This window comes from Corylus avellana, chromosome 10 (assembly GCF_965113065.1).
Source record: "Corylus avellana chromosome 10, dhCorAvel1.hap1.2, whole genome shotgun sequence".
Taxonomy (NCBI): Eukaryota; Viridiplantae; Streptophyta; class Magnoliopsida; order Fagales; family Betulaceae; genus Corylus; species Corylus avellana.
The window spans coordinates 17389065-17415638 of NC_142499.1; the positions used below are offsets into that span (position 1 = coordinate 17389065).

The following is a 26574-nucleotide window of genomic DNA, read 5'->3' on the forward strand; positions in this document are numbered from 1 at the left end:
ACGTTGATCGCCATGCAAATTGTTCTTTGCTTAACTAATTGTTGGATAATAATGAATATCTGTCATTATTGGGAATGAAGGATATTGGAATAAAATAATTATTAATACTTTTTAGTTTGATAGAAATATATATTTCATAATTGAAATTGAACTAAAATTATTAAAAAGCTCATATTATTTCTAAATTTTCTAAAACTCAAATTACAAATAAAAAATAAAAAATGTTGAACATGTGGTTGGCCTGCCACCCCTAGGGTTTGCTGTAGGTGGTCGGCCACCCACACGTTCAACATTTTTTTTTAAAAATTTTTTTTAATTAAAATAATTGAGTTTATAACTAGACAAAATAATTGATTTTAGATACAAAAAAATTATTTATATTGTACCAAATTCCTAAATCTCAAGAGAAATGGGCATAAATTTACATATAGATCTCAAGCAACAATACGTACCCTTTTATTTATTTATTATTATAACACATTGCTTTGAATGGATATTTGTTTATAAACAAATATTTACTACAAATATTATAAAAAATTTATGCAAAACAATACGATTATACAAATTAAGTAAATATTAACATTTGTTTGCTTTAATACTGACACGTACACTCATAACAAATCTCCTCCTTATTACTTCAAGTTTTGTTTGGTTTAACTCACAGTTCTTTATCAATCCACAAGTTCAAACGCCGGCAACATCAAACACCTTGCAAATTTTTTTTCCTATGATTCCTTAGAAACCAAACAAAAAGTTATTCCTCTAAACTTCAGGCCACAAAAGAAAAACAGGGTGATTCTAATAAATCAAACAAATCCTTCATTTTCTTTCTGAAAAAAAAAAAAAAAAAAATTGTAGCAGAAAAAGAGGTATTAAAAAAGAATGAAACACAAACCCATGACTTTTAGTTCCTCAATAAAAGATTTTCCTTTGCTTTCTCAACAACCAAAGAGGAAAAATAACAGATCTACGACTTCTTCCGGTGGGCCCTATTTGCTAAATCCACCATTGCATCCACCTCTGTTGTATCGTCCGCCCCTAAGACCATTGCCGCCTCTCGGAGGTTGCATTGTTCACCGATTGAGCTGAGTTTTGAAGAAACTATAAGAAGCGACTGCCCACATAGTATTATGGGTACCTCACACATTTTTTTTTTTTTAAAAAAAAACAAAAAAATACTCAAAGAGTCTCCATGAGTTTACCGTTGGTTCAACCAAAAATATAAGAAGACCATAGATGAAAATACAATAAACAGTACACATTAAACACAGGAGAACAATTCACATTAGGTTTTTTAGAGATTATATTAAAGCTAAATTTATTACAGCCATGAAGAAACAAAAATATTAACTCTAAAACCAATTGTTAGAATAATTTGATAATATATACTTTTTTTCTTCATAATATGCATAGAACAAGTATGAGAACATACCTCTATTAATCTTGAAATAACCTTCTAATACTTGAAAGATGACCTAAAATAAATAAGAAAATAGTGTTTGGGTGTCTAGGTAAAGAGCATTGTGAAGGTAAAAGATGAAGAAGTTGATTGATATGATATAAATTCCTGAATCAACGCGCGAAAACTGAAAAATCTCTCATTTTTATTCAACGCACCGTTTTGCCATGTTAGCATATTATAGCTGCCTACAAAAACAGTGATAATAAAGTAGGTAATTTTATTCCCTCATCAAAAAGACCAAAAGAAAGAAGAAAAATAACATTATATTGCCATTTGATTTCATCTAATTCATTATAAAAAAACTTTATATTGCCATTTGATTTCATCTAATTCATTATAAAAAAAACTTTATATTGCCATTTTATTTCATCTAATTCATTATGTTATCATAAACAATTGTTGAGTTATTAGGAATTTCAACAGTTATCATCTATGATTATCAAATTTCTATCTTCATGTCTACATTCTCAAACTACCAACCAATTGACAATGTCCTCTTAACCTACCAAAACATTGTCAATGACAAAACTATCCTCAGTAAAATAAAAACAAAAAAAAAATACTAAAATTTCTAAAAAAAAAAAAAAAAAAAAATGTTGCGAGTTTCAAGACCTTAAGAAATCAGAAACTGCGTAGTCTTAGGTCCTTTACATTAGCGAGCTCTATAAGAACCTTAAGCATGCGGTAAGCAACTTGTCTTCTCCTCTTATAAAAGTAAGTAGAATTACAATGAGTAACTTCAATTTTTGCCCTATCTAGTGAGAATGAGTTGTAGAACGAAAAATCATTGAAGAATTTACCGGTGTAAAAAAACCATTTGATATTAGCTCCAAAAATCATAATACGACACCCTTCAAAATCATGGTGATCATCACAATCACTCTGGTTCCACAGATTAGTTTCATTTATGGTTAGAGACTTAAGCTTGGGGGCAGAAATCTCCAGAACTTTGAGACCACCCCCATATGCATTCCATTAAATACAACACCTCAAGGACTAGCAGACCAGAAAAAAGCTGCTGGGTTGTGTAATCATCAGAAAATGTAACACTTTCAATTCTTAACACAATAAGATTTGAGAAACAGATTATAGGAGGAACTTTGAGGATACATGGCATATTAAGGAATAACAATTTCAGTGTGTCACAAGTAAACATACAATGAGGCAATGAAAATTGTCCTCTAAAGTCCCTAAGGCAGATAGCCAAATCTTCATCATTACGCCTTACTTCAGCAGTGATCCATGACTCAACACGAGATACATCACATTGCACATCAAATCCAAGAAAGAATCCTTTTATATCAGAGTCGTCCCAAAGACAGAGCGCTCTTTCCACAAAATTCATGTGAAGTGTTCTATTATAAGGCAAGGTTTTTGAAAAATCTAGATTGGGAATAGTAGTCCAAAGGTATTCCCACCTTTTAGAAAGTACACTTGTCCTAACAGCATTTTTCATGGGAAGAAAGCAAAGGATGAGTAGAAGAACATCCTCAGGTAAGTTACTCATGCATTTTCTGTAACCATCAATGCCTTGTTCTTCATTCAGTTTCTGTTTTTTTGGGTTTATGAATAAGAGAATTTGCCTCTATATTCCGACGGTTCCCCTATATCCCCAATACTTGTTCAGAAAACCCTGTAGAACCTCAGTGAGTTTGGTATACCAACATTCAGCAAAATACAGGAGCTTTAGGAAGGGAAAAAAAACATGAGATATTAAGATCCCTGTTATAATAAAATAAAATAAGATAATAATTATTGAATGACTTGATTTTACAATTGTACCGCACAAATTTGAATAGAAAGAGAGGATTATAGCAAGAAAAAATAAATCTAAGACCAATATGAAAAAATCTCTTACACATTCTAACAACAATACCTATGCCAAACAATCCATGGGTTAAACAAGGGAAGATGGTCATGTGAGTAAAGTGCATAATTAAGCAAAGTAATTATAGAATACCCACATCAATTGGCGCCATAAGAAGCCTCATAATCAGAGACGGAGGGAGGGGGGGACCGGGGTGGGCCATGGTCCCCCCAAAATAAGGAAAAAAAATATTATAAGTAAAAAAAGTAAAGTTAAAGTTTTAATTTTAGTCATTTGGCCTCCTCAAAAAAAAAAAAAAAAAATTTGGCCCTATTTTTAATTTTGTTGGCTCATACCCATTAAGTTTTTTATTTTTATTTTTGGCCCTTACTTTCAAATGTTCACCTTTTTTTTTTGCCCTTACGATAGTCTTTAGTTCATAAAAAGCAACAAAAATAATTTTTTTTTAATAAAAAAATTCTAAAGAATCGAAAAAAAAAAAAAAAAAGATTTGGTTAGCCCCCTCCCATAAAATTTCCTGGCTCCGTCCCTGCTCATAATCATAGTTGTTAGATCCACATACTATATATAAAAAGCCTAAAAGTTGTTTGGATAAGTTTAAGTAGGTCTGGATGTTGAAGCAACTGTGGGACAAAAACATACTGATTTAGAAAAAAATAGTCACTGCAAGTTTAAATCAAAAGGATCCGGAGAAATTCACAAAAACTGAAATACCATTTAGAAAATAATAATAATAATAATAATAATAATAATAATAAATGTTGAAAATAAATTGAAGAAAACAGACAAAATTTAAAAAAGACCAGCCAAATAAGACCTTCTGGGTGTCAAAATCAAACAACAAGCTGGGTCTAACTCATGTTAAATTACTAATCATCCCAAAATCTTAAGTTTATAGGAAGATGTAAATTTAATCACTTAACCATTATTTTAACACTCCCTCCCCCCATGTGTGGAATATTTAATTTAAATGGGGGGTGAATAGACGAAGTCAAGGTTCAATCATACGACATTTGGCTTTGATACCATGTTAAATTACCAGTTATCCTAAAAGTTTAAGCTGATAGAAAGAGGTAAATTTAATCACTTCATCATTACTTTAACAGCCCACTGATGGAACCCCGCAACAAAGAACAGAAATATGCTAGATATAATAGCTCCTTTCGGGTAGGAGAGACCACAAATAATACTCCAATTGGGGCTGGAGATAAACCACAAATAAGCTTTAGCTTAATAATTCTCAATTCAAAATAAACTACAACTACTATCCTCTATTTATAAGACAAGAAATCCAAGTAAAAGAATGACTAGAAAGACTAATTAATAAAGGACTCCAACATAAACTAGGACTTGGAATATAGACTCCTTATTGTACTAGTAGACCTTTCTTCTTGTCCCAGAAGAACAAGTAGACAAGTCCCTTACTTCTCAACCCTCAATTGCCATGTGAGACCTACGTGGCATTAGTTCTCCATCATTCGCCCCCCCTTGAAGGGGAACCTTGTCCGCAAGGTCCAAGGTACCTACACATGGGCTTATTAGGTGAATTATGAACCCACTTTTTTTTTTTTTTTTTTTTTTTTTTTTTTTTTTTTTTTTTTTTCGCTTTTTAATCCCCTTGAACAAAGATGGTGTGAGGAGATGAGGCTGCGACACTCGAGACGTGTGGCGGAGTTGATGGCGCAGTTTGAGGATACGACGACGTGGAATGGCACGATGGTTGATGGTGCAGTTGGGATGGTATGCACGCTTGGAGGGTTGAGCCCGGTGTTCTCTAGATCTGGGACTGGTGGGGCAGCTACCATGGGTTGTGAATGGCTCAATCTTTGGACGGTTTCACAATACTGTTGATCTCTGTAAGTTGTTTGTTGAAGGTGGCTTATAGTGGACCCAAGCTTTTTTGAGAGAGATGGGTGATGATTCTTCATCCTCTTTCAGTGCCTTCAGACCACATAATATTTCATCTAAATTTCACTCAATTTGTTTCACAATTTGGCTTTGATGGGCTAGCTGACGAACAAAAATCTGCTCAAAACAATCAAGTAAACGATGAAGTTGAGAATCCGACATAGTTGCGAAGGCTCTGATACCAAGTTGATGGAACCCCGCAACAAAGAACAGAAATATGCTAGATATAATAGCTCCTTTCGAGTAGGAGAGACCACAAATACTCCAATTGGGGCTGGAGATAAACCACAAATAAGCTTTAGCTTAATAATTCTCAATTCAAAATAAACTACAACTACTATCCCCTATTTATAAGATAAGAAATCCAAGTAAAAGAAGGACTAGAAAGACTAATTAATAAAGGACTCCAACATAAACTAGGACTTGGAATATAGACTCCTTATTGTACTAGTAGACCTTTCTTCTTGTCCCAGAAGAACAAGTAGACAAGTCCCTTACTTCTCAACCCTCAATCTGCCTGACAAAGAACTGTCAGGCAGATTTATGTCATTGGAGGCGGTTGAGTCCGTTGTTAACTATCTATGAGAAAGCATTTGGTCAACGGCTAAATTGAGAAAAGACGGCAATTTTTTTTCAGTCGAAATACACCTGTGGAGGCAAAAACAAAAATCATAGAAGTCTCATGGATTCAGGCAACACAGAGATATGACACTTATTTGGGTTTACCTGCTCTAATGGGAAGATCTCGGATAAAGTCGTTCCAAGATATCAAAAATAGAGTCTGGAAATGGCTTCAAGACTGGAAGTTGAAGTTTTTATCTCAAGCAGGTAAGGAGATACTCCTAAAGACAGTCATTCAGGCAATACCTACATATAGCATGAGTGTTTTCTTACTGCCAAAAGTTTTATGCACTGAGATCAACGCCCTCATACAAAGATCTGGTGGGGTCATCAGACAAATGAGAACCGGATTCATTGGATGAGTTGGGAAAAATTGGGAATGTCAAAGAAGAATGGGGGAATGGGCTTTCGGGACCTACATTGTTTTAAGCAAGCTTTACTTGCCAAACAATGTTAGAGATTATTCAAAACTGAGGATAGCCTTGTCTCCAGAATTCTGAAAGCAAAATACTATCCAAGGAGTTCGGTCCTTGAGGCACAAAAGGGGACCAGGCCATTTTATGCGTGGAGGAGTATACAACAGTCGTGTGGGCTGCTCAAAAAAGGATTGATATGGCGAATTGGGAATGGAACAAGTGTTAAAATCTGGGGTGAAAAGTGGATTCCAATGCTGGATACCTATTCTATTCAATCCCATCCCGTTACACTTAATAGAGACTCGAAGGTTAGTGCTCTAATTGACCCTGATACTCAGTGGTGGAATCAGGCTTTGCTCCAAGAAAACGTCAGGCAAGATGAGGTGCAGCTAATCCAATCTATCTCGATTGGTAATACTTCGCAACGTGATCCGCAAATCTAGAGGGGTCCTTTACGGTTAGAAGTGCCTACCACCTCGCCAAAGAGCTTTCCTCAGCTGCTAACGCAGAAAGTTCACGAGGGGTGGAAGACAGGTCCATTTGGAAGGAAATATGGGGTTTACAAATAGCAAATGTGGGTAAGACCTTTACTCTTTTGCCGACAAGAGATAATCTAGTTCGGAGAAAAATTACAAATGATCCCATGTGCCCAATATGTGGGCTTGAAGTTGAGACCACATTTCACATACTATGGGCTTGCCCATCATAGGTGGATGTTTGGAGTGGAGGGTTACGTTTCTTTCAAAAATTCATCTCACCAGTTGCTGATTTTTTGTCTTTGGCTGAAGAAATTCTTCAAAGGAGTCGGGGAGAGGAATTCATTATTTTTGTGGAAACTGCGAGAAAAATTTGGTTTCGTAGGAATAGGTGGATTCATGAGGGTTTGTTTGCCCCTTCGAATGAAGTGGGCAGGTTGGCGTCTGCAGCAGTGGAGGAATTCAGAAGATGTAATGCACCTCTTAATGAGGAAGGCGACGACAAGGAGATGGAGATAAATAAGTCGAGAGACCTCTCTGGGTGGTTTAAAATGAATTGTGATGCAGCCGTGGATGCGAAAAATGGACGGATGGGAGTGGGCCTAATTCTTAGAGACCACGACATAAGGGTCTACGCCGCTTCGAGCTTCACGCAAATGGGCTGGCTAGATCCGACTATGGCAGAGGCGATGGTTACAGTAAAAGCAACTCAGTTTTGCTTGGAAATGGAGGTGAGAAGCGTAATTCTAGAAGGCGATGCACAGACAATTATAATGGCGTTACAGGCTGAGGCACAGAATGAAAGCCGGTATGGTCAGTTAATAGAAGATGCAAAACTAATTTTGAACACACTATCAAATTGGAAAGCCAACCATGTACACCGGAACATAAATGGTGATGCTCATAGCCTAGCTAAATTAGCTACAAAAAATGTCATAGATTGTGTATGGAGAAATGCGATACCCGATTGTATCTGTGATATTGTTCAAGCGGAGCAAATTGCTTCAGCTTGTTTTTGATATATATGAGAAGTGAACTATTTTTAAAAAAAATAAAAAATAATAAAAAAAAAAACCAAAAAATATATATGGTTGGATTATGAGATGAAACTTAATTATGAAGTGCATGCTGTTAGGTTGAATATCATATTGTAATACTTTTTTATTGAAGTTGTACGAATAAAAAAGGTTATGTATGAGAATTGTAATGCCATAAAAATTATATAACTTTGTCGGTTGTCTAAATATGCCAAAAATTACATAAGAATATAAGGATAGAGTATTTTATTCGTTTCATTATCCAATGTGGTTCTCCCAACTAAATCTTGACATAAATGATGATAATCTATTTAGGGCTGAAAAGGAGGGCGGTTATTAACCGTCCGCTAACCGCTATAATTGCTAACCGCCATAACCGCTAGGGGTTAGCGGTTATTGAGTGAGCTAACTGCTAACTGCCTTTTTATATAATATATATTTTTATAATAATAATAATAATAATTATAATAATAACATTTATACTTATAACATGATCAATGATGATTAAATTACAATTTTTTGGCATAATAAATCACAATTTAAGTATTAATATATACTCATATAAATTATATGATTATATTGCATGATGAATTGATGATTAAATCATATGATTATATAATAACAAATAATACATATATAATATGACACAAGTCATAAGTCATCATAAGTATACAATTTAATCATATGATTCATATTATTCATGTACAATGATAATCACATTTCATATAATATCAAATTAATTATTAATTGACATTAGATTAAGCAATGTGTTACTTATAACCATAATTGAGGTATTAATATATTATTATTATTATTATTATTATAATTTATATGATTATGTCACATGATCAACTAATGATTAAATCATATGATTATATATATATATATATATATATATATATATATATATATATATGACATAAGTCATAAGTATAGAAATTCATACTAATACAACAATTAAGTACCTAGAGACTTAATTCCAATGTATGTTATAAAATATAAACTTATAAGTCCATATAAATTGTAATTATACATATATAATACAAATTGATTTTTATAGTATTTTTTTAACCATTTTCTCTTAATTTATTAGTAATTTTTAACCATTGATTTATCATTTCTTACTCAAAAACGACGCATTTTTTTCAAAGGGTATATATTCATTATTTTCATCTAACCCTAAACGGCTAAACCAGTTCTCTCTGTCGTCTGCCTCCTTCTCGCTCTCATCACTGTCTCCCTCCCTCTCACTCTCTGTCTCAGCCGCCTGCCTCTCTCTCACTCTCGTCATTGTCTCTCGCCGGTCTTTATCCCGCTGTCGCCGGTCGTTGTCTTTGTTGCCGGTATCTACTCTGTCCTCCATCTTCGTGTTTGTCGTCGGTCTCCGTCTCTCCTCGCTAGTCTCTACCTCTCTCGCCGGACTTCTGTTTGGATTATGTAAGGATTTCTGTCTCTCTTCTCTCTTATACATTATGTAAGGATTTATGAATTGTTGCTTGGATTTTTGAATTTCTGTTTCGACTGTTTGGATTTTTGAATTTCTTCTAACTTTTGCAGAAATTCATATTTGGATTTTACATGCCCGTGATTGGATTTTCTTAGTTTAATTTTACAATGGTTAACCGCTAACTGACGATTAGTGGAGGCGGTTACAGTTAACGATTTTAGCTAGTAACTACAAACCGTAACCACCATTTTACCCCTAAATCTATTGCAGTTGAATGTTAAACACGTATGAAACCAATAAAAAAAACATACAACTTTAAACAGAATTTAACATTCAACATCTCCTAGGAAAAAAAAAATAGAGGAAAAAAAAAAAGGTCATGTTATTGCATTGCCCAAGTTGTCAAATGCCCTGTGTCCAAATGCCAACTTTTTCAAAGAACGACCTATCGTTTTATACTGCCTGGTTTGTCTACAAATGCCAGGTCTTTGTGTCATTGTACAATTCGTCTTAAGGGCCTCAATTGTTTCTGAGATACACTTTATTTGATATTCCAGTGAAGCGATTCGACCATTCGGATCAACTGAGGTTCCCGATTGTTCAGCTTGAACATTTGGCTCAAGCTCCCTCGAAAGTGTAGTCACCATATTAGATTTTGTATGTTTAAGAAAAGATGAAAATCAAAGTATTCCCACAGACAATGCCAAACTGTTGATGATAGTTTTCGAGAAGTGACATGGCACAGAATCCGAGGAGTCATCAATCTGCAAAAGAAGGAGATTTTAGGATAAGAGCTGCGGGGGGTGGGCCGGCGGAGGATAGCTCCAATGCCTAAGTCAGTAATGATCTTTGATAGAGAAAGTGTTTAAAGATCGAGAATGCAATAAGCAAGAAATGACTCAGAGAGTGATAACCAAATAATGAGTTGGAGCTTCCTTTTTATGGCATCAGGTAGCAGTTGTCGCCCCGAAATTCTCGGCCCCACGTTCCCAAGGATCCACCATGTGCAGGGCTAAGAAAGTGGATCATGGGGTCGTGGGTTACTCCACGATCCTGAGATCGGCCACACTTGATCTGGACGTGGGTTCCTGATTTATGCTCGGGACCACATGGCTTGGTTTGGCGCTGACAACTGGACCACGTGAAGGTCTATTATAAACTCGGTGGGCTAGCTAATTCTCGGTCTGGGCTGACTATAACTGGGCCCATATGTTGGGCCGGGCCTAGAGGTCCGTTGGGCTTAAAGTGGCCGATCCATTACCCAACAAATATCAAAACCAAAATTCAATCACTGCACCCAAATTGAATAATGCCAAAAACTACCTTAAATGGTAGAACTCAAATCAGAAAGGAAAAGAATCCAATTTGCACAAATGTAAATATTGACGGCCAATAAACAAGCAAGAAAATGCTCAATAGGTAGATGGCAGCTTGTATGGTTTGAAGAAGCCATAGATTTACTGAAGTCTTTTTCAAATCTGGATCATTTATCTTATGACCATTTCTATTGCTTTCCAGTAAAAGAAGCCCAAAAATCTGAGTGAATTAGAAAATTTGTGACAAGAAAAGACGGTAAGAATAATACCTAAGCGATTAAATTCATCTTTTCCAATTAATTTAGACTTTTGGGCAAGTAATAAGTTATCAACGCATCAAAACAGATTGCCAAAGTTGAAAATTTATCCTCTTCTACATTCCATTTAAAATTAAACACTTCACATGTTGGATCACACTCAATTAATGGAGCATCAACTCTATTCCTAAATTCAAAACGATGATGATTCTACTCGTTAAATTATAAAACATATTATAAAAGAAAATAAAAAGGCACTAAATTTATGAAGTAGATGGCACAAAAATCATCATCCAAATGCTAAGATTGATCACAATGCTGAAAAGGTCTTACAAGAAACAATCTTACCTTGCTTTTGGCGTCTGCATATTCTTTTATCTCCTCAGGTAAAAGTGGCAACAGGGCAAAAAGTAAATGATCTCTCCTTCAAAGCCCCTTACCCACACCTCTGTAGGAGTTCTAAGCGATCTTTGGCTGAGAAAGATCTTAAAACAGAAAAGCTCAGAACACCTTAAAACAGAAAGATCTTAAACCAATTCTCAGGTCCAATCCCATCTTCTATAGGAGAACACCTTACAACAGAAAAGCTCAATTTGAATCGAAATTCACTCTCCGGCTCAATCCCACCTGAGATTGGAAATGTTTACCATTTGGCATATCTTGACATGAGCCAACCTCTCTGGCTCAATCCCACCAGAAATTTCCAACATCCAGGTATTGACCTATTTAAAATTATCCAGAAACCACTTGAAGCAAACAATACCCACATCAATTGGCACCATAAAAAGCCTCATAGTTGCTGGATCCACCTACTTCGAAACTACTATAAAAAGCCTAATAGTTGTTTGGATAAGTTTAAGTAGGTCAAAGCCTGGATGTTGAAAAGGTTCATAAAAGGTCCAAAAACATAGTTGAAGCAACTGTGGGCCAAAAACGTTCTCATTTTTGTGTGTGTATGTATGTTCAACCCAAGAGAGCACAGATAGGCAACATTTCATTATTCATTTTTTTTTTTGTTAAAGATTAATCGAAAGAAAACTAACTAGTGAAATAATCACTTCAAGTTTAAATCAAAAGTATCCGGAGAAATTCACATAAACTGAAATACCATTTAGTAAAAATAAAATAAAAAATAAATGTTGAAAATAAAATTGAAGAAAACAGACAAAAATTTAAAAAAGACCAGCAAAATCAGACCTTCTGGTTGTCAAAATCAAACTACAAGCTAGGTCTAGCTCACTGACCTGAAACAAACAATCACTTGAACAACTAAAACAAAGAAAGCAGAAGCAGAGAAAGCAAAAACAGAGCTTTGAACTTAGCAAACAAATGAAAAATCTCTCTTAAAATACCAAACTACTTCCAAAAGTAAGTAAAACAAAAAGAACCAAACTTTAGCTCTTCTTCTTGTTCTTGTTCTTGTTCTTCTTCTTCTTCGAATTTCGAAAGCCATTTAAACACCAAGGCTTTCAACATTTGACACGTCCAGGTCAACGACAAACCACATTTTCATTCCAAAGCAGAAGCAAAAATAAAAATAAAAATCGAAAAAAAAATATATAAAATGATAACTAAAACTAAAACCAATAAAAGAAGGAGCCAAGTAGAGGAACAAGATGAAATGCAGAGAGATAGGTTGAGTGAAGAAGAGAGAAAGAAAGTTCTTATTCTCTGTATCATCAATCTACTTACAACGAGGGATCAAACCTCTTTATATACTCGGCTGCATAACAGATTGTAATGAATAAACTAACTAATGTTCAACTAACTTCAACTGTACAAGAAACAAAAATAACCAACTAAACTGAAAAATATTACACATGTATGCAGCCAACTCACATTGAGTTGTCTGATAACCAACTAAACCTAAAAATGTTATAACTGAAAAATATTACACATGTATGCAGCCAACTCTCACTGAGTTGTCTGATACTCCCCCTCAAGAGGGAAGTCAAAGATCTTTGACAAACATCTTGGACAGCAAATGAGTAAAGACGAGAACGAAGAACCTTGGTCGAAGAAAGACGAGAATGAAGAATCTTCTGCTTTGTCTTCTCTAAGCAAGTTGGGTTTGCTGTTGAGATGGATGGCTGTCGAATGGAGTTGCAAAAAAACGAGGTTCACAATTGATTAAACACGCATGGAGTTATGATGGGCATTGTGGACATTTCACATAGTGGGTTGTGAGCAATTTGGGGAGAATAAGACTAAAAATAGCACATGCTTCTCACATGGTAGGCTTTCTGTCTTTTTAGACGGCAATGACTAACGGATGGTTCAAATTAAAAATTCTTAAAACTTTAGGAGGGTAGATTGCAAATTTTTAAATACTCGGGTTCAAATTGAAAAAGTGGTCAAACTTCGGGAGGGTAAAGTGCAATCTCCCCTAGTTTCTAATAACATAGCAACTTTCCTTACTCCTTATATTTCCTCTAGCTTTTAGTTTATAGAATGGTTGTATCACATTTGAAGAACATTATGGCAATTGCTATTGAGAAGCAGTGGATGATATAGGGTCCGTGCAATAGAAAAAGGGGGTGTTGCCTTTGAAATGGAGAGAACCTCCTTTTTATAAGGATAGAATGATTTTTTAAAAAAAAGTGAAATGACCATTCTATCCTTATAAAATAAGGAATAGGATCCGAGTCCTTGGTTTAGTCATGGGTTGTATAAGATTTTTTGTTGCAAAATGTGATCGGTATGAATTGAAAAAATATTACACAAATGCCAATCCGCTCTTCTGCTATATAAGAGTGAAATGAAACATAATAATTTTCATTGTTCACATTTTTAAGGAAATTTTGTTTTTTTTTTTTTTTATTATTATTATTATTATTATTTTTTTTTTTAAAAAGGCCATTAATCAATTTTTTAGGAGACCCTTGTGATCATGGAAGACAACCGACGTCACGTCGTATACGACAACAAAGCACGGAAGCACAAGTCATGGATTCAATAGCAGAAGCTCATCTGAGCCTTTGACTGATTCCCAGTTGATCACACATTAAAATCAAACAAACCCATCTTCTCCATCTCCATGAGATAACGAGCAAAATTTTTTTACAAACCGGTCTAATAAATTGTAAATGGCGGTGCTGGTTTTGACATGGCTCTCACTTATATGTACTATAACCTATTGGGGTTTTAACCATTGCGGGATATGGATTGCTATATATATTGCCTGGAGTTTGTGTATGGGAATTGATCCTCTTCTACTGCTTGTCTTTGAGTACTTCTTTCCTCTTCTAATTGGTACTTGATCGTGAGCTTTGGTCTGATGGGTATTTCTCAAATATTGACAGGATGCTTGGGGTTGTATGGTTGACGGCTTGGGTTCAAGCCGCTTCCGCTGGGATGTGTTCGAGAGAGAAACACTAGCTAGGCTAGAAGAAGGAGACCTTGGAAGGGACCCCAGTCATGGGATCTATGAGATTTTTTTGTTGCATAATGTGACCGGTAGTGCATTGAAAAAATATTGTTTATACATGTTTGCTATATATATATAATGCAGAAATTTTATTAAATCTAGACAAAATTAAGGTTATAGACGCTTTGTTTATACATTTTCTCATTGTAGACAGTGACTTAAATTGAGGTCCCTTGTTTTAGCGTAAACTATTTTTTTATTGAAAAATGTTTTCCGCTAAAAAATGGGAAAATAATTTATGTTGAAAATATTCTTCGAAAATAATCAATAACCATTTCTTATATTTTCAGCCAATTATTTAACCTATAAATTTTACTTTTATTCACAACATAAAATAAATAAAAAAGATAAAGTCTGTGAATTGAGGGGATGTGTCCACAAACGGCAGCGTATGACTCATTGGCGCCCATTAGAAACTTTTGGTATGCTGATCTTGTTGGAGCTGCAAGACCTCTTTCATGTCATCACATAAACAAGAAAGATTATTTTGGAGCACATAATTCATCCCAACACCCCTCAATTTGGTCGCCACTAACATGGTATCATCTAAACTAAAAGATCGTAAAGGCATTAATTTAAGAAAGAAATAAAAATAAAAGATGATTATTCTGAAAACCAATACATGTTTTCTCACTTGTTTTATGAAGATCGTAAAGGCATTAATTTAAGAAAGAAATAAAAATAAAAGATGATTATTCTGAAAACCAATACATGTTTTCTCACTTGTTTTATGAAGATCGTAAAGGCATTAATTTAAGAAAGAAATAAAAATAAAAGATGATTATTCTGAAAAGAATTGACAAAAGTACGTTGTAACTTTTTAAGGAAAAAAACTTCAATGTTTTTTTTTATTTTTTTTTTTTTCTATAATTAATAGAGATGCTCTCTTAATTTCTTTCTATTATTATATCATATTTTACATCTCTATACATGATTTTTATTGTTCCTTAATTAACATGAAACATAAAAAGATTTAAATTAATTTGAGCAAGACTCTCAAAAACGACATTCTTTGTTTTTTCAATGAAAAAACTCCATATTTTTCTATTATCAATATTCTCTTATTTTCTTTCTACTACTTTTGTGGCTTATTTTACCTTTCTAGATATGGGTTTTCATTGCTATTTAATATATTTCCATGTTTATTCTATAATATCTTGCTTGCTAATTTGACGATTTCTTGAGATATTTTTTTATTAAATTTATTTCAAATTCTCTTTTATTGTGTGATATTCTTAACTTAATATTACCGTACGTATTTGCTTAATTAAAACCTATATATTATGCTTATTCTTTGCTATATATATATATATATATATATATATGTGTGTGTGTGTGTGTGTGTGTGTTTCATTCATTTGAAGTTTGGTGTGTACTTTTTTCATCTCAATATGAAATACTGTGCAGTATTGTCTCTCCTTTTGGTGACTTCCTTAGTTTTCTCTTTCGGTATCGTTTTCTCTCCTTCGTATAAATATATATATTTTTTTTATTTTGTTAAATTTGTTGACATTACAAATATTAAACTTTGTACATATATTAACATTCAAATTTATGTTTGTTTAATTTTTTATTATTTTTTTTTCATATCTGTGTAAAAAACTTCTTACTAGCTAGTTACTAATTAATTCGGGTTTGGTGCTAAAAAAAATTACTAGGTAATTTTGACCTTTACAATATCGTTGTCTTTTACTTTTGATATTTTCTGTAAAAGATTCATTAAAGAATTTGGTATAATAAAAGTAATATATTTTTCCTTAGTAACTTTATATTTTATTTCCCGAATAGCAGGAATGGTATCAGGAGTACCACCAGACGGAACACTAAAAGGTTGCTGGCATCTTCGAGGTACTTGTGAATATGACAGCTGCCAGGAAAAGTGCATGGACAAATTTTTCGACCAACCTATCTATTGGATGTGTGATAGAATTCCAGGCGTATGTTGCTGCTATTTTCCCAGCCCCAGCCGTTTACCTCCAAATTATGTTTTACCTCCAAATATTGGTAACCCCAGGCTTTTACCTCCAAATTATGTTTTACCTCCAAATATTGGTAACCCCAGGCTTTTACCTCCAAATATTTTGACCACTCACCAATCAAACAATAACAAATTAAACTCAAGCAGGCTCATAAACCACGGAGTAACGCTACTCTTGACATTAATTTATTACTTCTACTTTATACTTGTTTGACATGCTATATTGTATATGCATCGAAAAAGTTTCGTTATTATCATTTAAATGAAAGCATGCAATTTTTTACTTAAAGAAAGGGATAAATGTTAAATTAGTTCTTTGATTGGCCTAAATTACAAATCATTCCATGTGGTATAACAAATAATTTATAGGTCACTGTAGCGCTTTTAATTGTTTTTACCAAACAAATACTTTTTTCTTCAAACGAAATTTTTTAATGTTAAACTCACTTTTAAGCCATTCAAATGCAATCTCAAACAAGCCATTAATCATGTATGACAAGTGACAACAACGCGGACAAGCAATACTTGTTCTATCACCCTTATTCCGTGATAGGTTTTAAGCAAATACCGTAATATTAGGTTAAGGATATCACACAATAAAAGAGAATTTGAAATAAATTTTTATAAAAAAAATAGTTGACGTCAAATAAGTTACAAATTAACAAGGAAATAAATTATTTGACATGAATCGGTGAATATATGATGACTAAGAAGAGATTATGGAATAAAACATGGAAATATGTTAAATAGCATTGAAAACCCATATCTAGAAAGGTAAAATAAGCCACAAAAGTAGAAAGAAAATAAGAGTATTGATAAGAGAAAAATGGGTGAATGAAAACAGCAACATGCCGCGTGCAAATTTTTTTTTTTAATTAAAAAATAAATAAATAAAAATTGCACAGGCATGCTAAGCACGTCATGTGCTGTGAATCAGGGCTCGAGAAAAATATGGAGTTTTTTTTTTTTTTTTTTTTCCATGAATAATCTTCTTTTGGTTTTATTTCTTAAATTAGCGTTAAATACTCTTTTGCCCCCTATGATTTAACGACTATAGTTGGAGGTGAAGGAGTTCAATGTGACTCCGATCAGTGTAGAACAACACCAATCCTTAATAGTGCATGAAAGGGCAGACGGGATGGAGGCAGGCAATTTAGTTTCTATTTGGCATATGATACAGATGTGGACTTGCATTTTTCATATACAACTCTATTCGTTTTTTCTGTTGCCTTGTTAACTTTTGTTGAGATTCTCTAGAGAAGGAAGTGCAACAACAATTGTCCAAATCTAGGTAGGTTCTTGCAAAAGCCTAATTAACTAAACTGAGCTCTTAGTCAAGTAAATGTAAAACCCCTGATTTCTACGATTCTATTGAAGATGTTCCGAGCCTAATTTGATAGGTCACACACTGCATGCCTAGAGTTCCAGGCTATGTGTATATTTATGTATTCGATCTATTAATTGGTTTGATCGAAAGTGTTAAGCTAAGACGTGCACTTAAATCTCTGTAATTTGTCTCTAAGAAGTAGTTTAATCGGCTAAGGACCACGCCTAATGAAATTGAGGTCACTAGTTCGAATCTCCCCTCCCCCCTCTTGTGCGGAGATCTCAAAAAAAAAAAAAAAAAAAATCTCTGTAATTTAATTTGGGTAATCAATCAATTAGTTTACATTTGAGTAGTATTGAAAAAACCACTAATTGGCAACTGCACGCTTTTCTCCTTGGCCTTGGGCAACATTATATTTTGTTCCATTTTCAGTTCTATTTAAACCTCATTTATACGATTAATTTTCACATGCATTTCTAAAGGCCTAGCTAGAGTACTACTACTTGGGAAAATATATATTAAAACTTGATATTAATTAGTTTAAAAGGCCGAGAATATACATAACAAAGAGAACGCTAACTAAAAGGAAATGGAACTTGCTTTTCCAAATCTATGAGATCGATGAACTTGCCCTGTTTGTGTTAAGAGTATGGAATCTTACCAGACTTGCATGCAATTGCCGGTAATTATCCACTCAAACCCTTCATTACATGCACAATCAGAAAGAATGTTACGTACGCCCCAATCCCAAAAACGGATCAAGGTGAAGATTTTGTTTTCTTAATTTTAACATGTTTGCACAAGAGGAGGGAGGGAGGATTCGAACTAGTGACCTTTGCTTCATAAGGCGTGGTCTCCAGCCGATTGAGTTACTCCTTGGGGACTTGTTTTCTCAATTGCATGGTAAAAAATATTTAAGCACAATCTAGAGCAATAAACATTTCATTAATTACACTATGTGCCACCGAGCACTTTTTCAAAAAAATAAAAAAATAATAAATCTTGTGGTGACCCAACTTAAATTATTGATTACTCCGGCCTTCTACACTTGATCACCAACATGCATCTAGAAATTTTAGAAGAAGAAGAAAGAAAAAAGGTGAATTTGGGAATATATATATATATATCAATCATTTATGAAATGCTTCTTTGATAAAAAGGTCTTCGATTCCGACTAAACGGGGGTGGTCAACGACCCACAAATGGCCTATGGGGTGCTTGTAGCTACCCCTTTTTCTTTCTTTCTTTCCATCCTCTTTTATTATTATTTTTTTTTTCTTCAACGAAAATGAGGGCATTTCGGACTTTTTAGCCCCCAACAAATCCACGTGTGCTGCCTTCCGTCAAAGAAGATGGAAATTATTAATGGAGTTGTTACAATGAAAATTTCATAAACTTGGTTGTGTTATATTGCCAATTTTTAAATATTGGAAGCAAAATAAAAATTTTTAAAATAAAATGGTACAACTTTGAGAGTAAAATGTCTTTTTCCTTTTCCTTTTTTTTTTAAACCTTAATGGCATTACAAAAAAAACTGGGTTTTAGTGACTTTAGTTTGGTGATGTGTCAATGGCTAAACACATTACTAATCGGATTGAGACGTGTCATTAGTGACATGGGTCACAGGGCATTAATTCACTGGTCTAGAATTAGATTTGGTGACCTGTTAACTTTGCACACGTCACTAATTGTTGACAAATGGAAATGCACACCTCACCCTTCAAAAGGTCACATGTTATGTTTAGCACGTCACCAAATTGGTGACGTGCCACAATTGACACGTCATCTTTGTTGATGACGTGCCATATGTAACATGTCACCAAATTTGGTGACGTGTCACTATTGACATGTCCCCAATTTGGTGACCTGCCACAAGTGACACGTCACTAATATTTAAAAAACAATAATAATAATTTTTTAGAATATATATATATTCCATTTTTATTAATTTAATTTCTTTTCTTTTTTTTTTTTCTTTTTTTTCTTTTTGTTTTCATTCTTTCATAATCTTCTTTTGTCATAGATCTTCTTCTTCTCCCTCAGATTATTTTTTTTTCCTTAAGATCTTCTCCTCCTCCTCCTCCTCCTCCTTCTTCTTTTTTTCTCCTTCTTGCCCTTAGATTCTTTTTTGCTTTCAGCCAAAAAAAAAAATTGAATCATTAACATATGAAAATAAACAATATAATTAAACAAGGAACAACAAGAACAAGACTATATCAATCAAACAGAACCTTAGAATACCAAACATTCGTTTTCAAGAACATCAACGCAGTCGAAGAAAGCTACCAATCATCAAGGGCAAAAGCATTGAAATCGGATTTAACCAAATAGCTCAATCTAACCCAAATCAAATCCCAACCAATTAACATAATTTTCATGCTTAACAATCACTGGGTAACATAAAAACACAAGGAGAAGTTAAAGATTTCAACAAAATAACAAAAGCCTCAAAATTCCATATAAACCCTAATTTTTGGACCTATTCAAAATCCCACAAATCCTTATGTTTTCAAGCTTCAAATCTAATGGGTAGAACTAAAATCATAAGAAAAGGGTTAAGGATTTTACCTCACAACCATCCATGGCCGGAATTCTTCTTCACTTGATCACTTTCCTCTTTTTTTTCTTCTTCTTCATCTCTCTCTCTCTCTCTCTCTCTCTCTCAATATCAAAATCTTCCTTTCTCACAGTCGATCTCTCTCTCAATGGTGTGCATGTTCGAAGAGAAGAGAGAAAGAGATGAGAGAAAGAGAAAGGGGAGGTGGGGGGTGTACGTGCGTGTGTTATTAGAAGGGAGAAGATTTCAACTGGCGCCATAAACCTCTGAGTTTGAAGAAGCAAATGAATTTGAGATTTGAGAGGGAAGGCCAGGCTGTACGTGCGATTTCCAATGCCAATTAGTGACATGTCCACAAGTGGCACGTCACCACTTGGACAAAACCACATTTCCATCGTGAGAGTGTATGTAAAATGCGTCGTGTGTCCTCCATTAGGTGTCCGAAACGGCTCCATGTACATAAGGTTGAGTTCACAGCATCCACTACCTATTTAGCATCGCCCTCTAGGAAAAGATGTTGTACGCCGTGGTCTCTACAAAGATAAACCGCGTAGTATGATGCAAGAGCTTCCCCATCGTGGGCTCAAGAGCACCCAACCGTGTCCGACTCCTTGCAGCAACTACCCATCCCCTCTCCTCCCTAACAACGACGCCTATCCCCACCCTTCCAAAAGTTTTATTAATAGCCACATCCCAGTTTGCCTTATACCATCCCTAGGTATGAGCCGTCCATCTATTTCCTTGTCTGCTGATGTTCTCGATATTTCCAGGAGATATATGCTCATGTACCTGATGATATTCCGCCACAGATTTAAACGTCTCTTGCATTAGGACATTTGGTTTAATAAAGCTTCCTTCGTGGACCCACTTGTTCCTACGAAACCATATTTGGCGGGCTACTTGCACAAACAGAGCAAAATCTTCCTTTCCACACCTGGACATCATATACTCTGCAACATGGATGAAGTCCTTGCTCTCAATAACACATTTTTGGAAGGCACTCTTACTACTCCTCCATAGATCCATAGCTGCTGGGCAGACCCATATAGCATGTAAAACAGTTTCGGGTTCCCTCTCACATATGGGGGAAAAAGGATCCTTCACCACCTTCCCCTTAAGCAAGTTGTCTTTTGTAGGTAGTAGGTTGTGGTATGCTCTCCAGAAAAAAAATTTTAACTGCATTTGGAATAAGTAAGCTCCAAATCGTCTTCCACAAGACACTCTCCTCCACCTGTCCAGTGCATCGCCAGGTTGGTCTGCATGGCTGATTTGGATGGTGTTAATCGCTGCTATTTCCTCAGCCGTGAAAAAGGTTTGCCAAAAGTTTCTAATCCCACCAAACCATTCCCCAAGTAATAAGCTCATGCACCTTACTCTTCGGATCCAATACTCTCGGAGGAGAATGGATCCTATAGCTTGATGGTTTGGGGATCCAATTGTCGCCCCATGTGCTCACACTTTGACCATTGCCAATCCCCCACGTTAAACCAGCCTCAATAAGATCTCTAGCTCCTTGAATACTTCTCCATGCAAATGAAGGTTTTGTACCCAATTTTGCCTCCATAAAAGAACCATTAGGATAATACTTTGCCTTTATAATTCGAGCTGTCAGGCTCGCGGGGGCCTTAAGTAGCCGCAAAATTGTTTCGCCAATAAAGCCCTATTGAAGCTCACCAAGTCTCTAAAGCCCATGCCCCCTCGATCTTTTGACATCCCCATCTGATTCCAACTCATTCAATGAATACGAGACTCATTCTCTTGATGCCCTCACCAAAATTTTTGCATCAAGGAATTAATATCGGAACACAATCCCTTAGGAAGGAGGAAAATACTCATACTATACGTCGGTATGGCTTGGATCACAGCTTTCAACAAAATCTCATTCCCAGCTTGCAAAAGAAATTTAAGCTTCCAGTCGCCTCCATACCCTATCCTTGATGCTCTTAAAAGCTTGGTTACGAGATTTTCTCACAAGGGCTGGCAAGCCAAGATACTTATGATATCACTAAGTGGCCGGAATCCCTAAGACCCTCAATATTCCCTGCTGAGTATCTTGTGGGGTATTGCTACTGAAGAAAATTGATGTCTTAGCTTGGTTTAGACACTAACCCGAAGCCATCTCATAAGCATGTAGAATTTTCGTCATTCTTCGCCAATGTAGGGGAGTAGCTTTGCAAAACAAGAGGCTATCATCGGCACAGAACAAATGGTCTAATCGGGTCCCTTTTTGGAGGTTGGAACCCTTGTGAGTTCGCCATTGTTGTCCGCCTGAGTCAAAAGAGAGCTAAGAGCTTCTGCACACAACAAAAAGAGATAAGATGAGATAGGATCCCCTTGTTGAATATCCCGAGTGGGATGGATCCAACCGTGGGGGTAACATTGACAAGGATCTCATAACTAGCTGACTTAACACACATCATGATCAGCTGAGTCCACCTATGTTCAAACCCTAATCGATCCATAACAGCTTCCAAAAACCCTCATTCCACCCTGTCATAGTCTTCGCTCATATCGAGCTTGATCGCCATATACCCAACTTTTCCCCATATTCTCGAGTGCATGGTATGGAGGGTCTCATATGCTACCAAAATATTGTCCGTGATTAAGTGACCTAGAATAAAGGCACTTTGGTTTGAGGATATTATATCAGGCAACACCATTTTTAGTCTATTTGCAAGAGTCGTAGAAATAGGCTTATAAAACACATTGCATAGACTAATGGGCCAGAAGACTCGGAACTCAGTAACATATGTAGGGTTTGTAACTTTTGGGATTAAAGCAATATAGGTCAAATTAAGCTCTTTATTCGTGCACTCATTATTCAAAATAGGAATTACAACTCGGCTAACCTCCACACCTATGGCTGCCCAATCTTTTTGAAAAAAAAAACATGCAAAAAACTATTCGATCCCGGCATTTTGAGGGGTGACATTTGATTTAGATTAGCCCCCACTTCACCCACAATGAACTCTCTCGACAAGTACTCATGCATAGCAGGAGTCACACGTGAATCCACGGCATCAAGCACTTGCAGCATGTGTCTAGGAGCTTCAGCTGAAAACAGGCCTTGGAAGTAACGGACAAAAGGCTCCCCAATGTGAACCTGTGTCTCCTATAATTGCCCCCTCTCATCCGTAATACGGTTGATCAAGCTGGCCTTGCACTTTTGGTTAGCACAAGCGTGGAAGAATTTTGTGTTGCGATCCCCAAACCTCATCCAGTCTTCTTTTGCTCTCTGCCGCCAATGGAGGTCTTCATGATCTTGCAGCGTGACCAGGTCCGATCCGTTTGGAGCTTGTGGAAAATAGACACATCCGCAGCCTCAGTCTTGTTTTGTAACGAAATAGTTGTTGGATTTTCTGCCCCATTTGTCTGCCATGCACCCTCTGCCACTTCAGCAGACCTCCTTTACTTTCCTCCAATTTTTTTTTTTCCACTGATTTCCACGTTCCCTGCTCTTTCTCCTTCACCCTCCATATATATATATATATATATATATATATATAAAGATTCTGCACTCCTTCTTCTCCACCCATTCAGCCTTAAACCTAAAGCCCCTCCTTCTCCTTGGTGCATTGTTTTCTGTCGTGGGGGTTTATAATTATAGGTAAGTGGTCCGAAAAAAAAGGGCCACGTCAACTGAGGCCTCCACGTTGGGGAAGAGGTTATGCAATGCATGGTTTGCAACAACCCAAGGATGGATCCAGGAAGTTTTATGGGACGGGGCCAAAGCAATTTTTTTTTTTTTTTTTTTGGTTATTAGGATTTTCTTTTTCATCGTGTAATGAATTGGTACTTTTTTTTTTCTTCTTTTTCTAATCACTAGTACTTTATTTATTTAATTTTTTTCCCCTTCTTTTTTTTCTAATCACTGGTACTCAAAATGTGCGACCTGCCTTAAGATATTTTACACATCGTTGATTAACATCATATTCTCATATGTAACGACACAATCCAAGATCAAACTCTAATGAACTAATATCAAATTCATTAATGCCATCAACTCCCCGAAGTCTTTTAAGAGAATTTTCAGAAATTGAGATATCAGAAGTTGACGATGATGTATCACCAACATTGACATTTGAACTTTGTTCATTTTATCTTTTGAAAAAGTCAAGTATTGTATTTGACTTTCCCATCATCTATAAATAAATTTACATGATCATTTTGGAGACTTTAGAAAATAATACTCATATTCACATACAATAATCAAAATGATTCTAATATGACGTATTAGAACCTAAACCCCATAGGCATCAATTTCTATTTAACTCATGAAAGTCTAGGGTTAATTAACACTTTAAATGTAATTAACTCATTCAAATAGCAATCCTAGTATTCACATACCAAAAGCCCTAATTTAATTCATACCACACAAATTAGGGTTTATGTCCATACTATGAACAACTGTGAAATTGAAGCTTTCAACCCATTAATCTAACAACCTGGAGTTTAAATCATGCATAGAAATCTACTACACACAAAAGCACCAAGTTAATTTTAAGAATTTAACTTCTTACTAAAATTCCCTTAAATTCGGACCTAATAAAAAAATTTCCCTAGTCAAAATATGATTTCAAACTTGAAAGTCAATGGGTAGAACACAAACTCAAAGAGAAACTAGAGATTTCAACAATATAGCAAAATCTCCAAAATTCCATGCATGAACCCTAATTTTGAACCCAACACAAAGTCTCACAATTTCTAGCTTCTAATCCCACAAGATAACGAAATTTACAAGAAAAGGATAAGAATTTTACCTATGTCTGAAAATGTCCCTCTAGATTTAATGAAGATGAAAGCAAATGGGTAGTTTTTTTTTTTGGACAGGGCTAAAAGGGTAGTTTTTATTTTTTATTTTTTTATTACCTATTTTTTTTTTTTTTTTTTTTTTTTAAGGAGGAATTGGGAGAGTCCCTGCGGCCCCTGCCCCACTCCAATTTTTTAGAACAGGGCCAATGGCCTTTAATTTCTCTCAGTTATTATTATTAATAACTGAGAGAAATTAAATAATAATAATAATTATTGCTATTATTATTTCTCTCAGTTATCTTCATTTTCACAATTTAACCCTAAATTTGAGAAAAAGAAAGGAAAATATTAAAGATACGATACAAACTCAACTTAGGACCAATTTCTGCCCTACTAATCATTTTTTTAAAAAATATTTTAAAAGTACGAATTTTAAACCATACACATCGTCTTTTCCCCTTTCAGAATCCAAAAATCCTCTGTCTCTCGCCCTCCCTCCCGCGCTCATCCTCTTTCTCCTCCGGCGAGTTCTTCGGCCACCGGCGAAGCTGTCCGTACGTCGCTCCTGTCTCTCTCACTCCTGCGCAAGGTTCCGTCTCTGTCTCTCACTCCGGCGACTTCTACGGCCACCGGCGAAGCTCCTGTCTCTCTCACTCCGGCGAAGCCGAAGGCTGTCTCTCTCCTCCACCGGCGGTAAGTAATCCCTCTCTCCTCCACGTGCAAAATCTAGGGCTTTTTGAACACTATTGCCTGCTAGAATAGTGTATTAGATTTCTGTGTGTTCAGATTTTTGAACACTATTGGCTGCTGTTTTTTGAACGTTATTGGGTAAGGGTTTTTATTTCTTTTTTCGTTGGTTGAGGCTGTGTTTGTTCATGCCCTAGAAAAATAGTTTTTGGTTTGAATTTCATGGTGAAATTTCGAAGCATTGAAGAATAGAGCTTTGAAGAATTTCGAACATAATAGGGCTTTAGTGTATTTAGAGTTTAGATTTAGGGTTTAGATTTTTGTGTGTTTAGGGTTTAGATTTCTGTTCTTTGAAGAATTTCTGTTTTTGTACTGCCATCTTCTTGTAAATGAAACTGTTTATATCATATTACTTGCTTGGATTTTTCATATGAATGGTAATGGGATTGATTATTTTGCATGCAATTGGTGTCCAAATGGCCATTTAGTATCTGCGCTGGCTTTGTTTCTCTAAGCATTCTTTGTGTAGAAGTCGAAGGCACAGTCTTGCTGTTCGGACTCGAATTAGGGCTGTGAATGAGGAAGGTGTGGCAGTGGAAGACAGGGAAAGGCGAGTGATCAAGGAATTGAATGGGAATGGAGCTGCTGGTGGTTCGAGTTCGAGGTATGGCGTGTACTCGAATGGCGGTGTGGGTGTGTCCGAGAGTGAGAATGGGAGCTTCGTGAAGTATGTGAACGGGAATGGTGTGGCGGCGGCGGAGGTGGTGGCGGAAGTTGAAGATCCTGTGGCGAAGGAGGTGGGGAGGAAGAGAAGGGTAGAGGAGATTGGGAAAGAAGACGCCTGGTTCAAGCGAGCTGAGGGAGAATCCGTTGAGGTGAAATAGGTGTTGATTTGAGTTTTCAATTATATGGAATTTGAAAGAAAATTTTTGCTTGGCTATTTTGTTATTGTTTTGGATTTGGGGTTTAGTGAATTTGAATTCAGTTAAGAAAAGTACAGTTTTGGAATTGGGGTCTGGGATTCAATTATGAAGGACCCAACTCTGTGCGAAGCAAGGCAACTTGAGTGTGTCCCAAA

General features: G+C 35.6%; 2 protein-coding genes and 1 pseudogene across 2 annotated transcripts; 1 reads left to right on the top strand and 2 right to left on the bottom strand.

Moving 5' to 3' along the window:
- Window positions 1–2083: 2083 nt before the first annotated feature.
- LOC148583429 (F-box/FBD/LRR-repeat protein At5g56420-like) lies at window positions 2084–3453 on the bottom strand (annotated as a pseudogene).
- Window positions 3454–4931: 1478 nt separating this feature from the next.
- LOC148583430 (uncharacterized) lies at window positions 4932–7730 on the top strand. Its single transcript, XM_088511417.1, has 3 exons — window positions 4932–5123; window positions 6277–6618; window positions 6945–7730. Exons 1-3 carry the CDS (start codon window positions 4932–4934, stop codon window positions 7728–7730), a joined length of 1320 nt encoding a protein of 439 aa, XP_088367543.1.
- Window positions 7731–20771: 13041 nt separating this feature from the next.
- On the bottom strand, window positions 20772–21422 carry LOC148583431 (uncharacterized). Its single transcript, XM_088511418.1, has one exon. It carries the CDS (start codon window positions 21420–21422, stop codon window positions 20772–20774), a length of 651 nt encoding a protein of 216 aa, XP_088367544.1.
- Between the last annotated feature and the right edge of the window lie 5152 nt (window positions 21423–26574).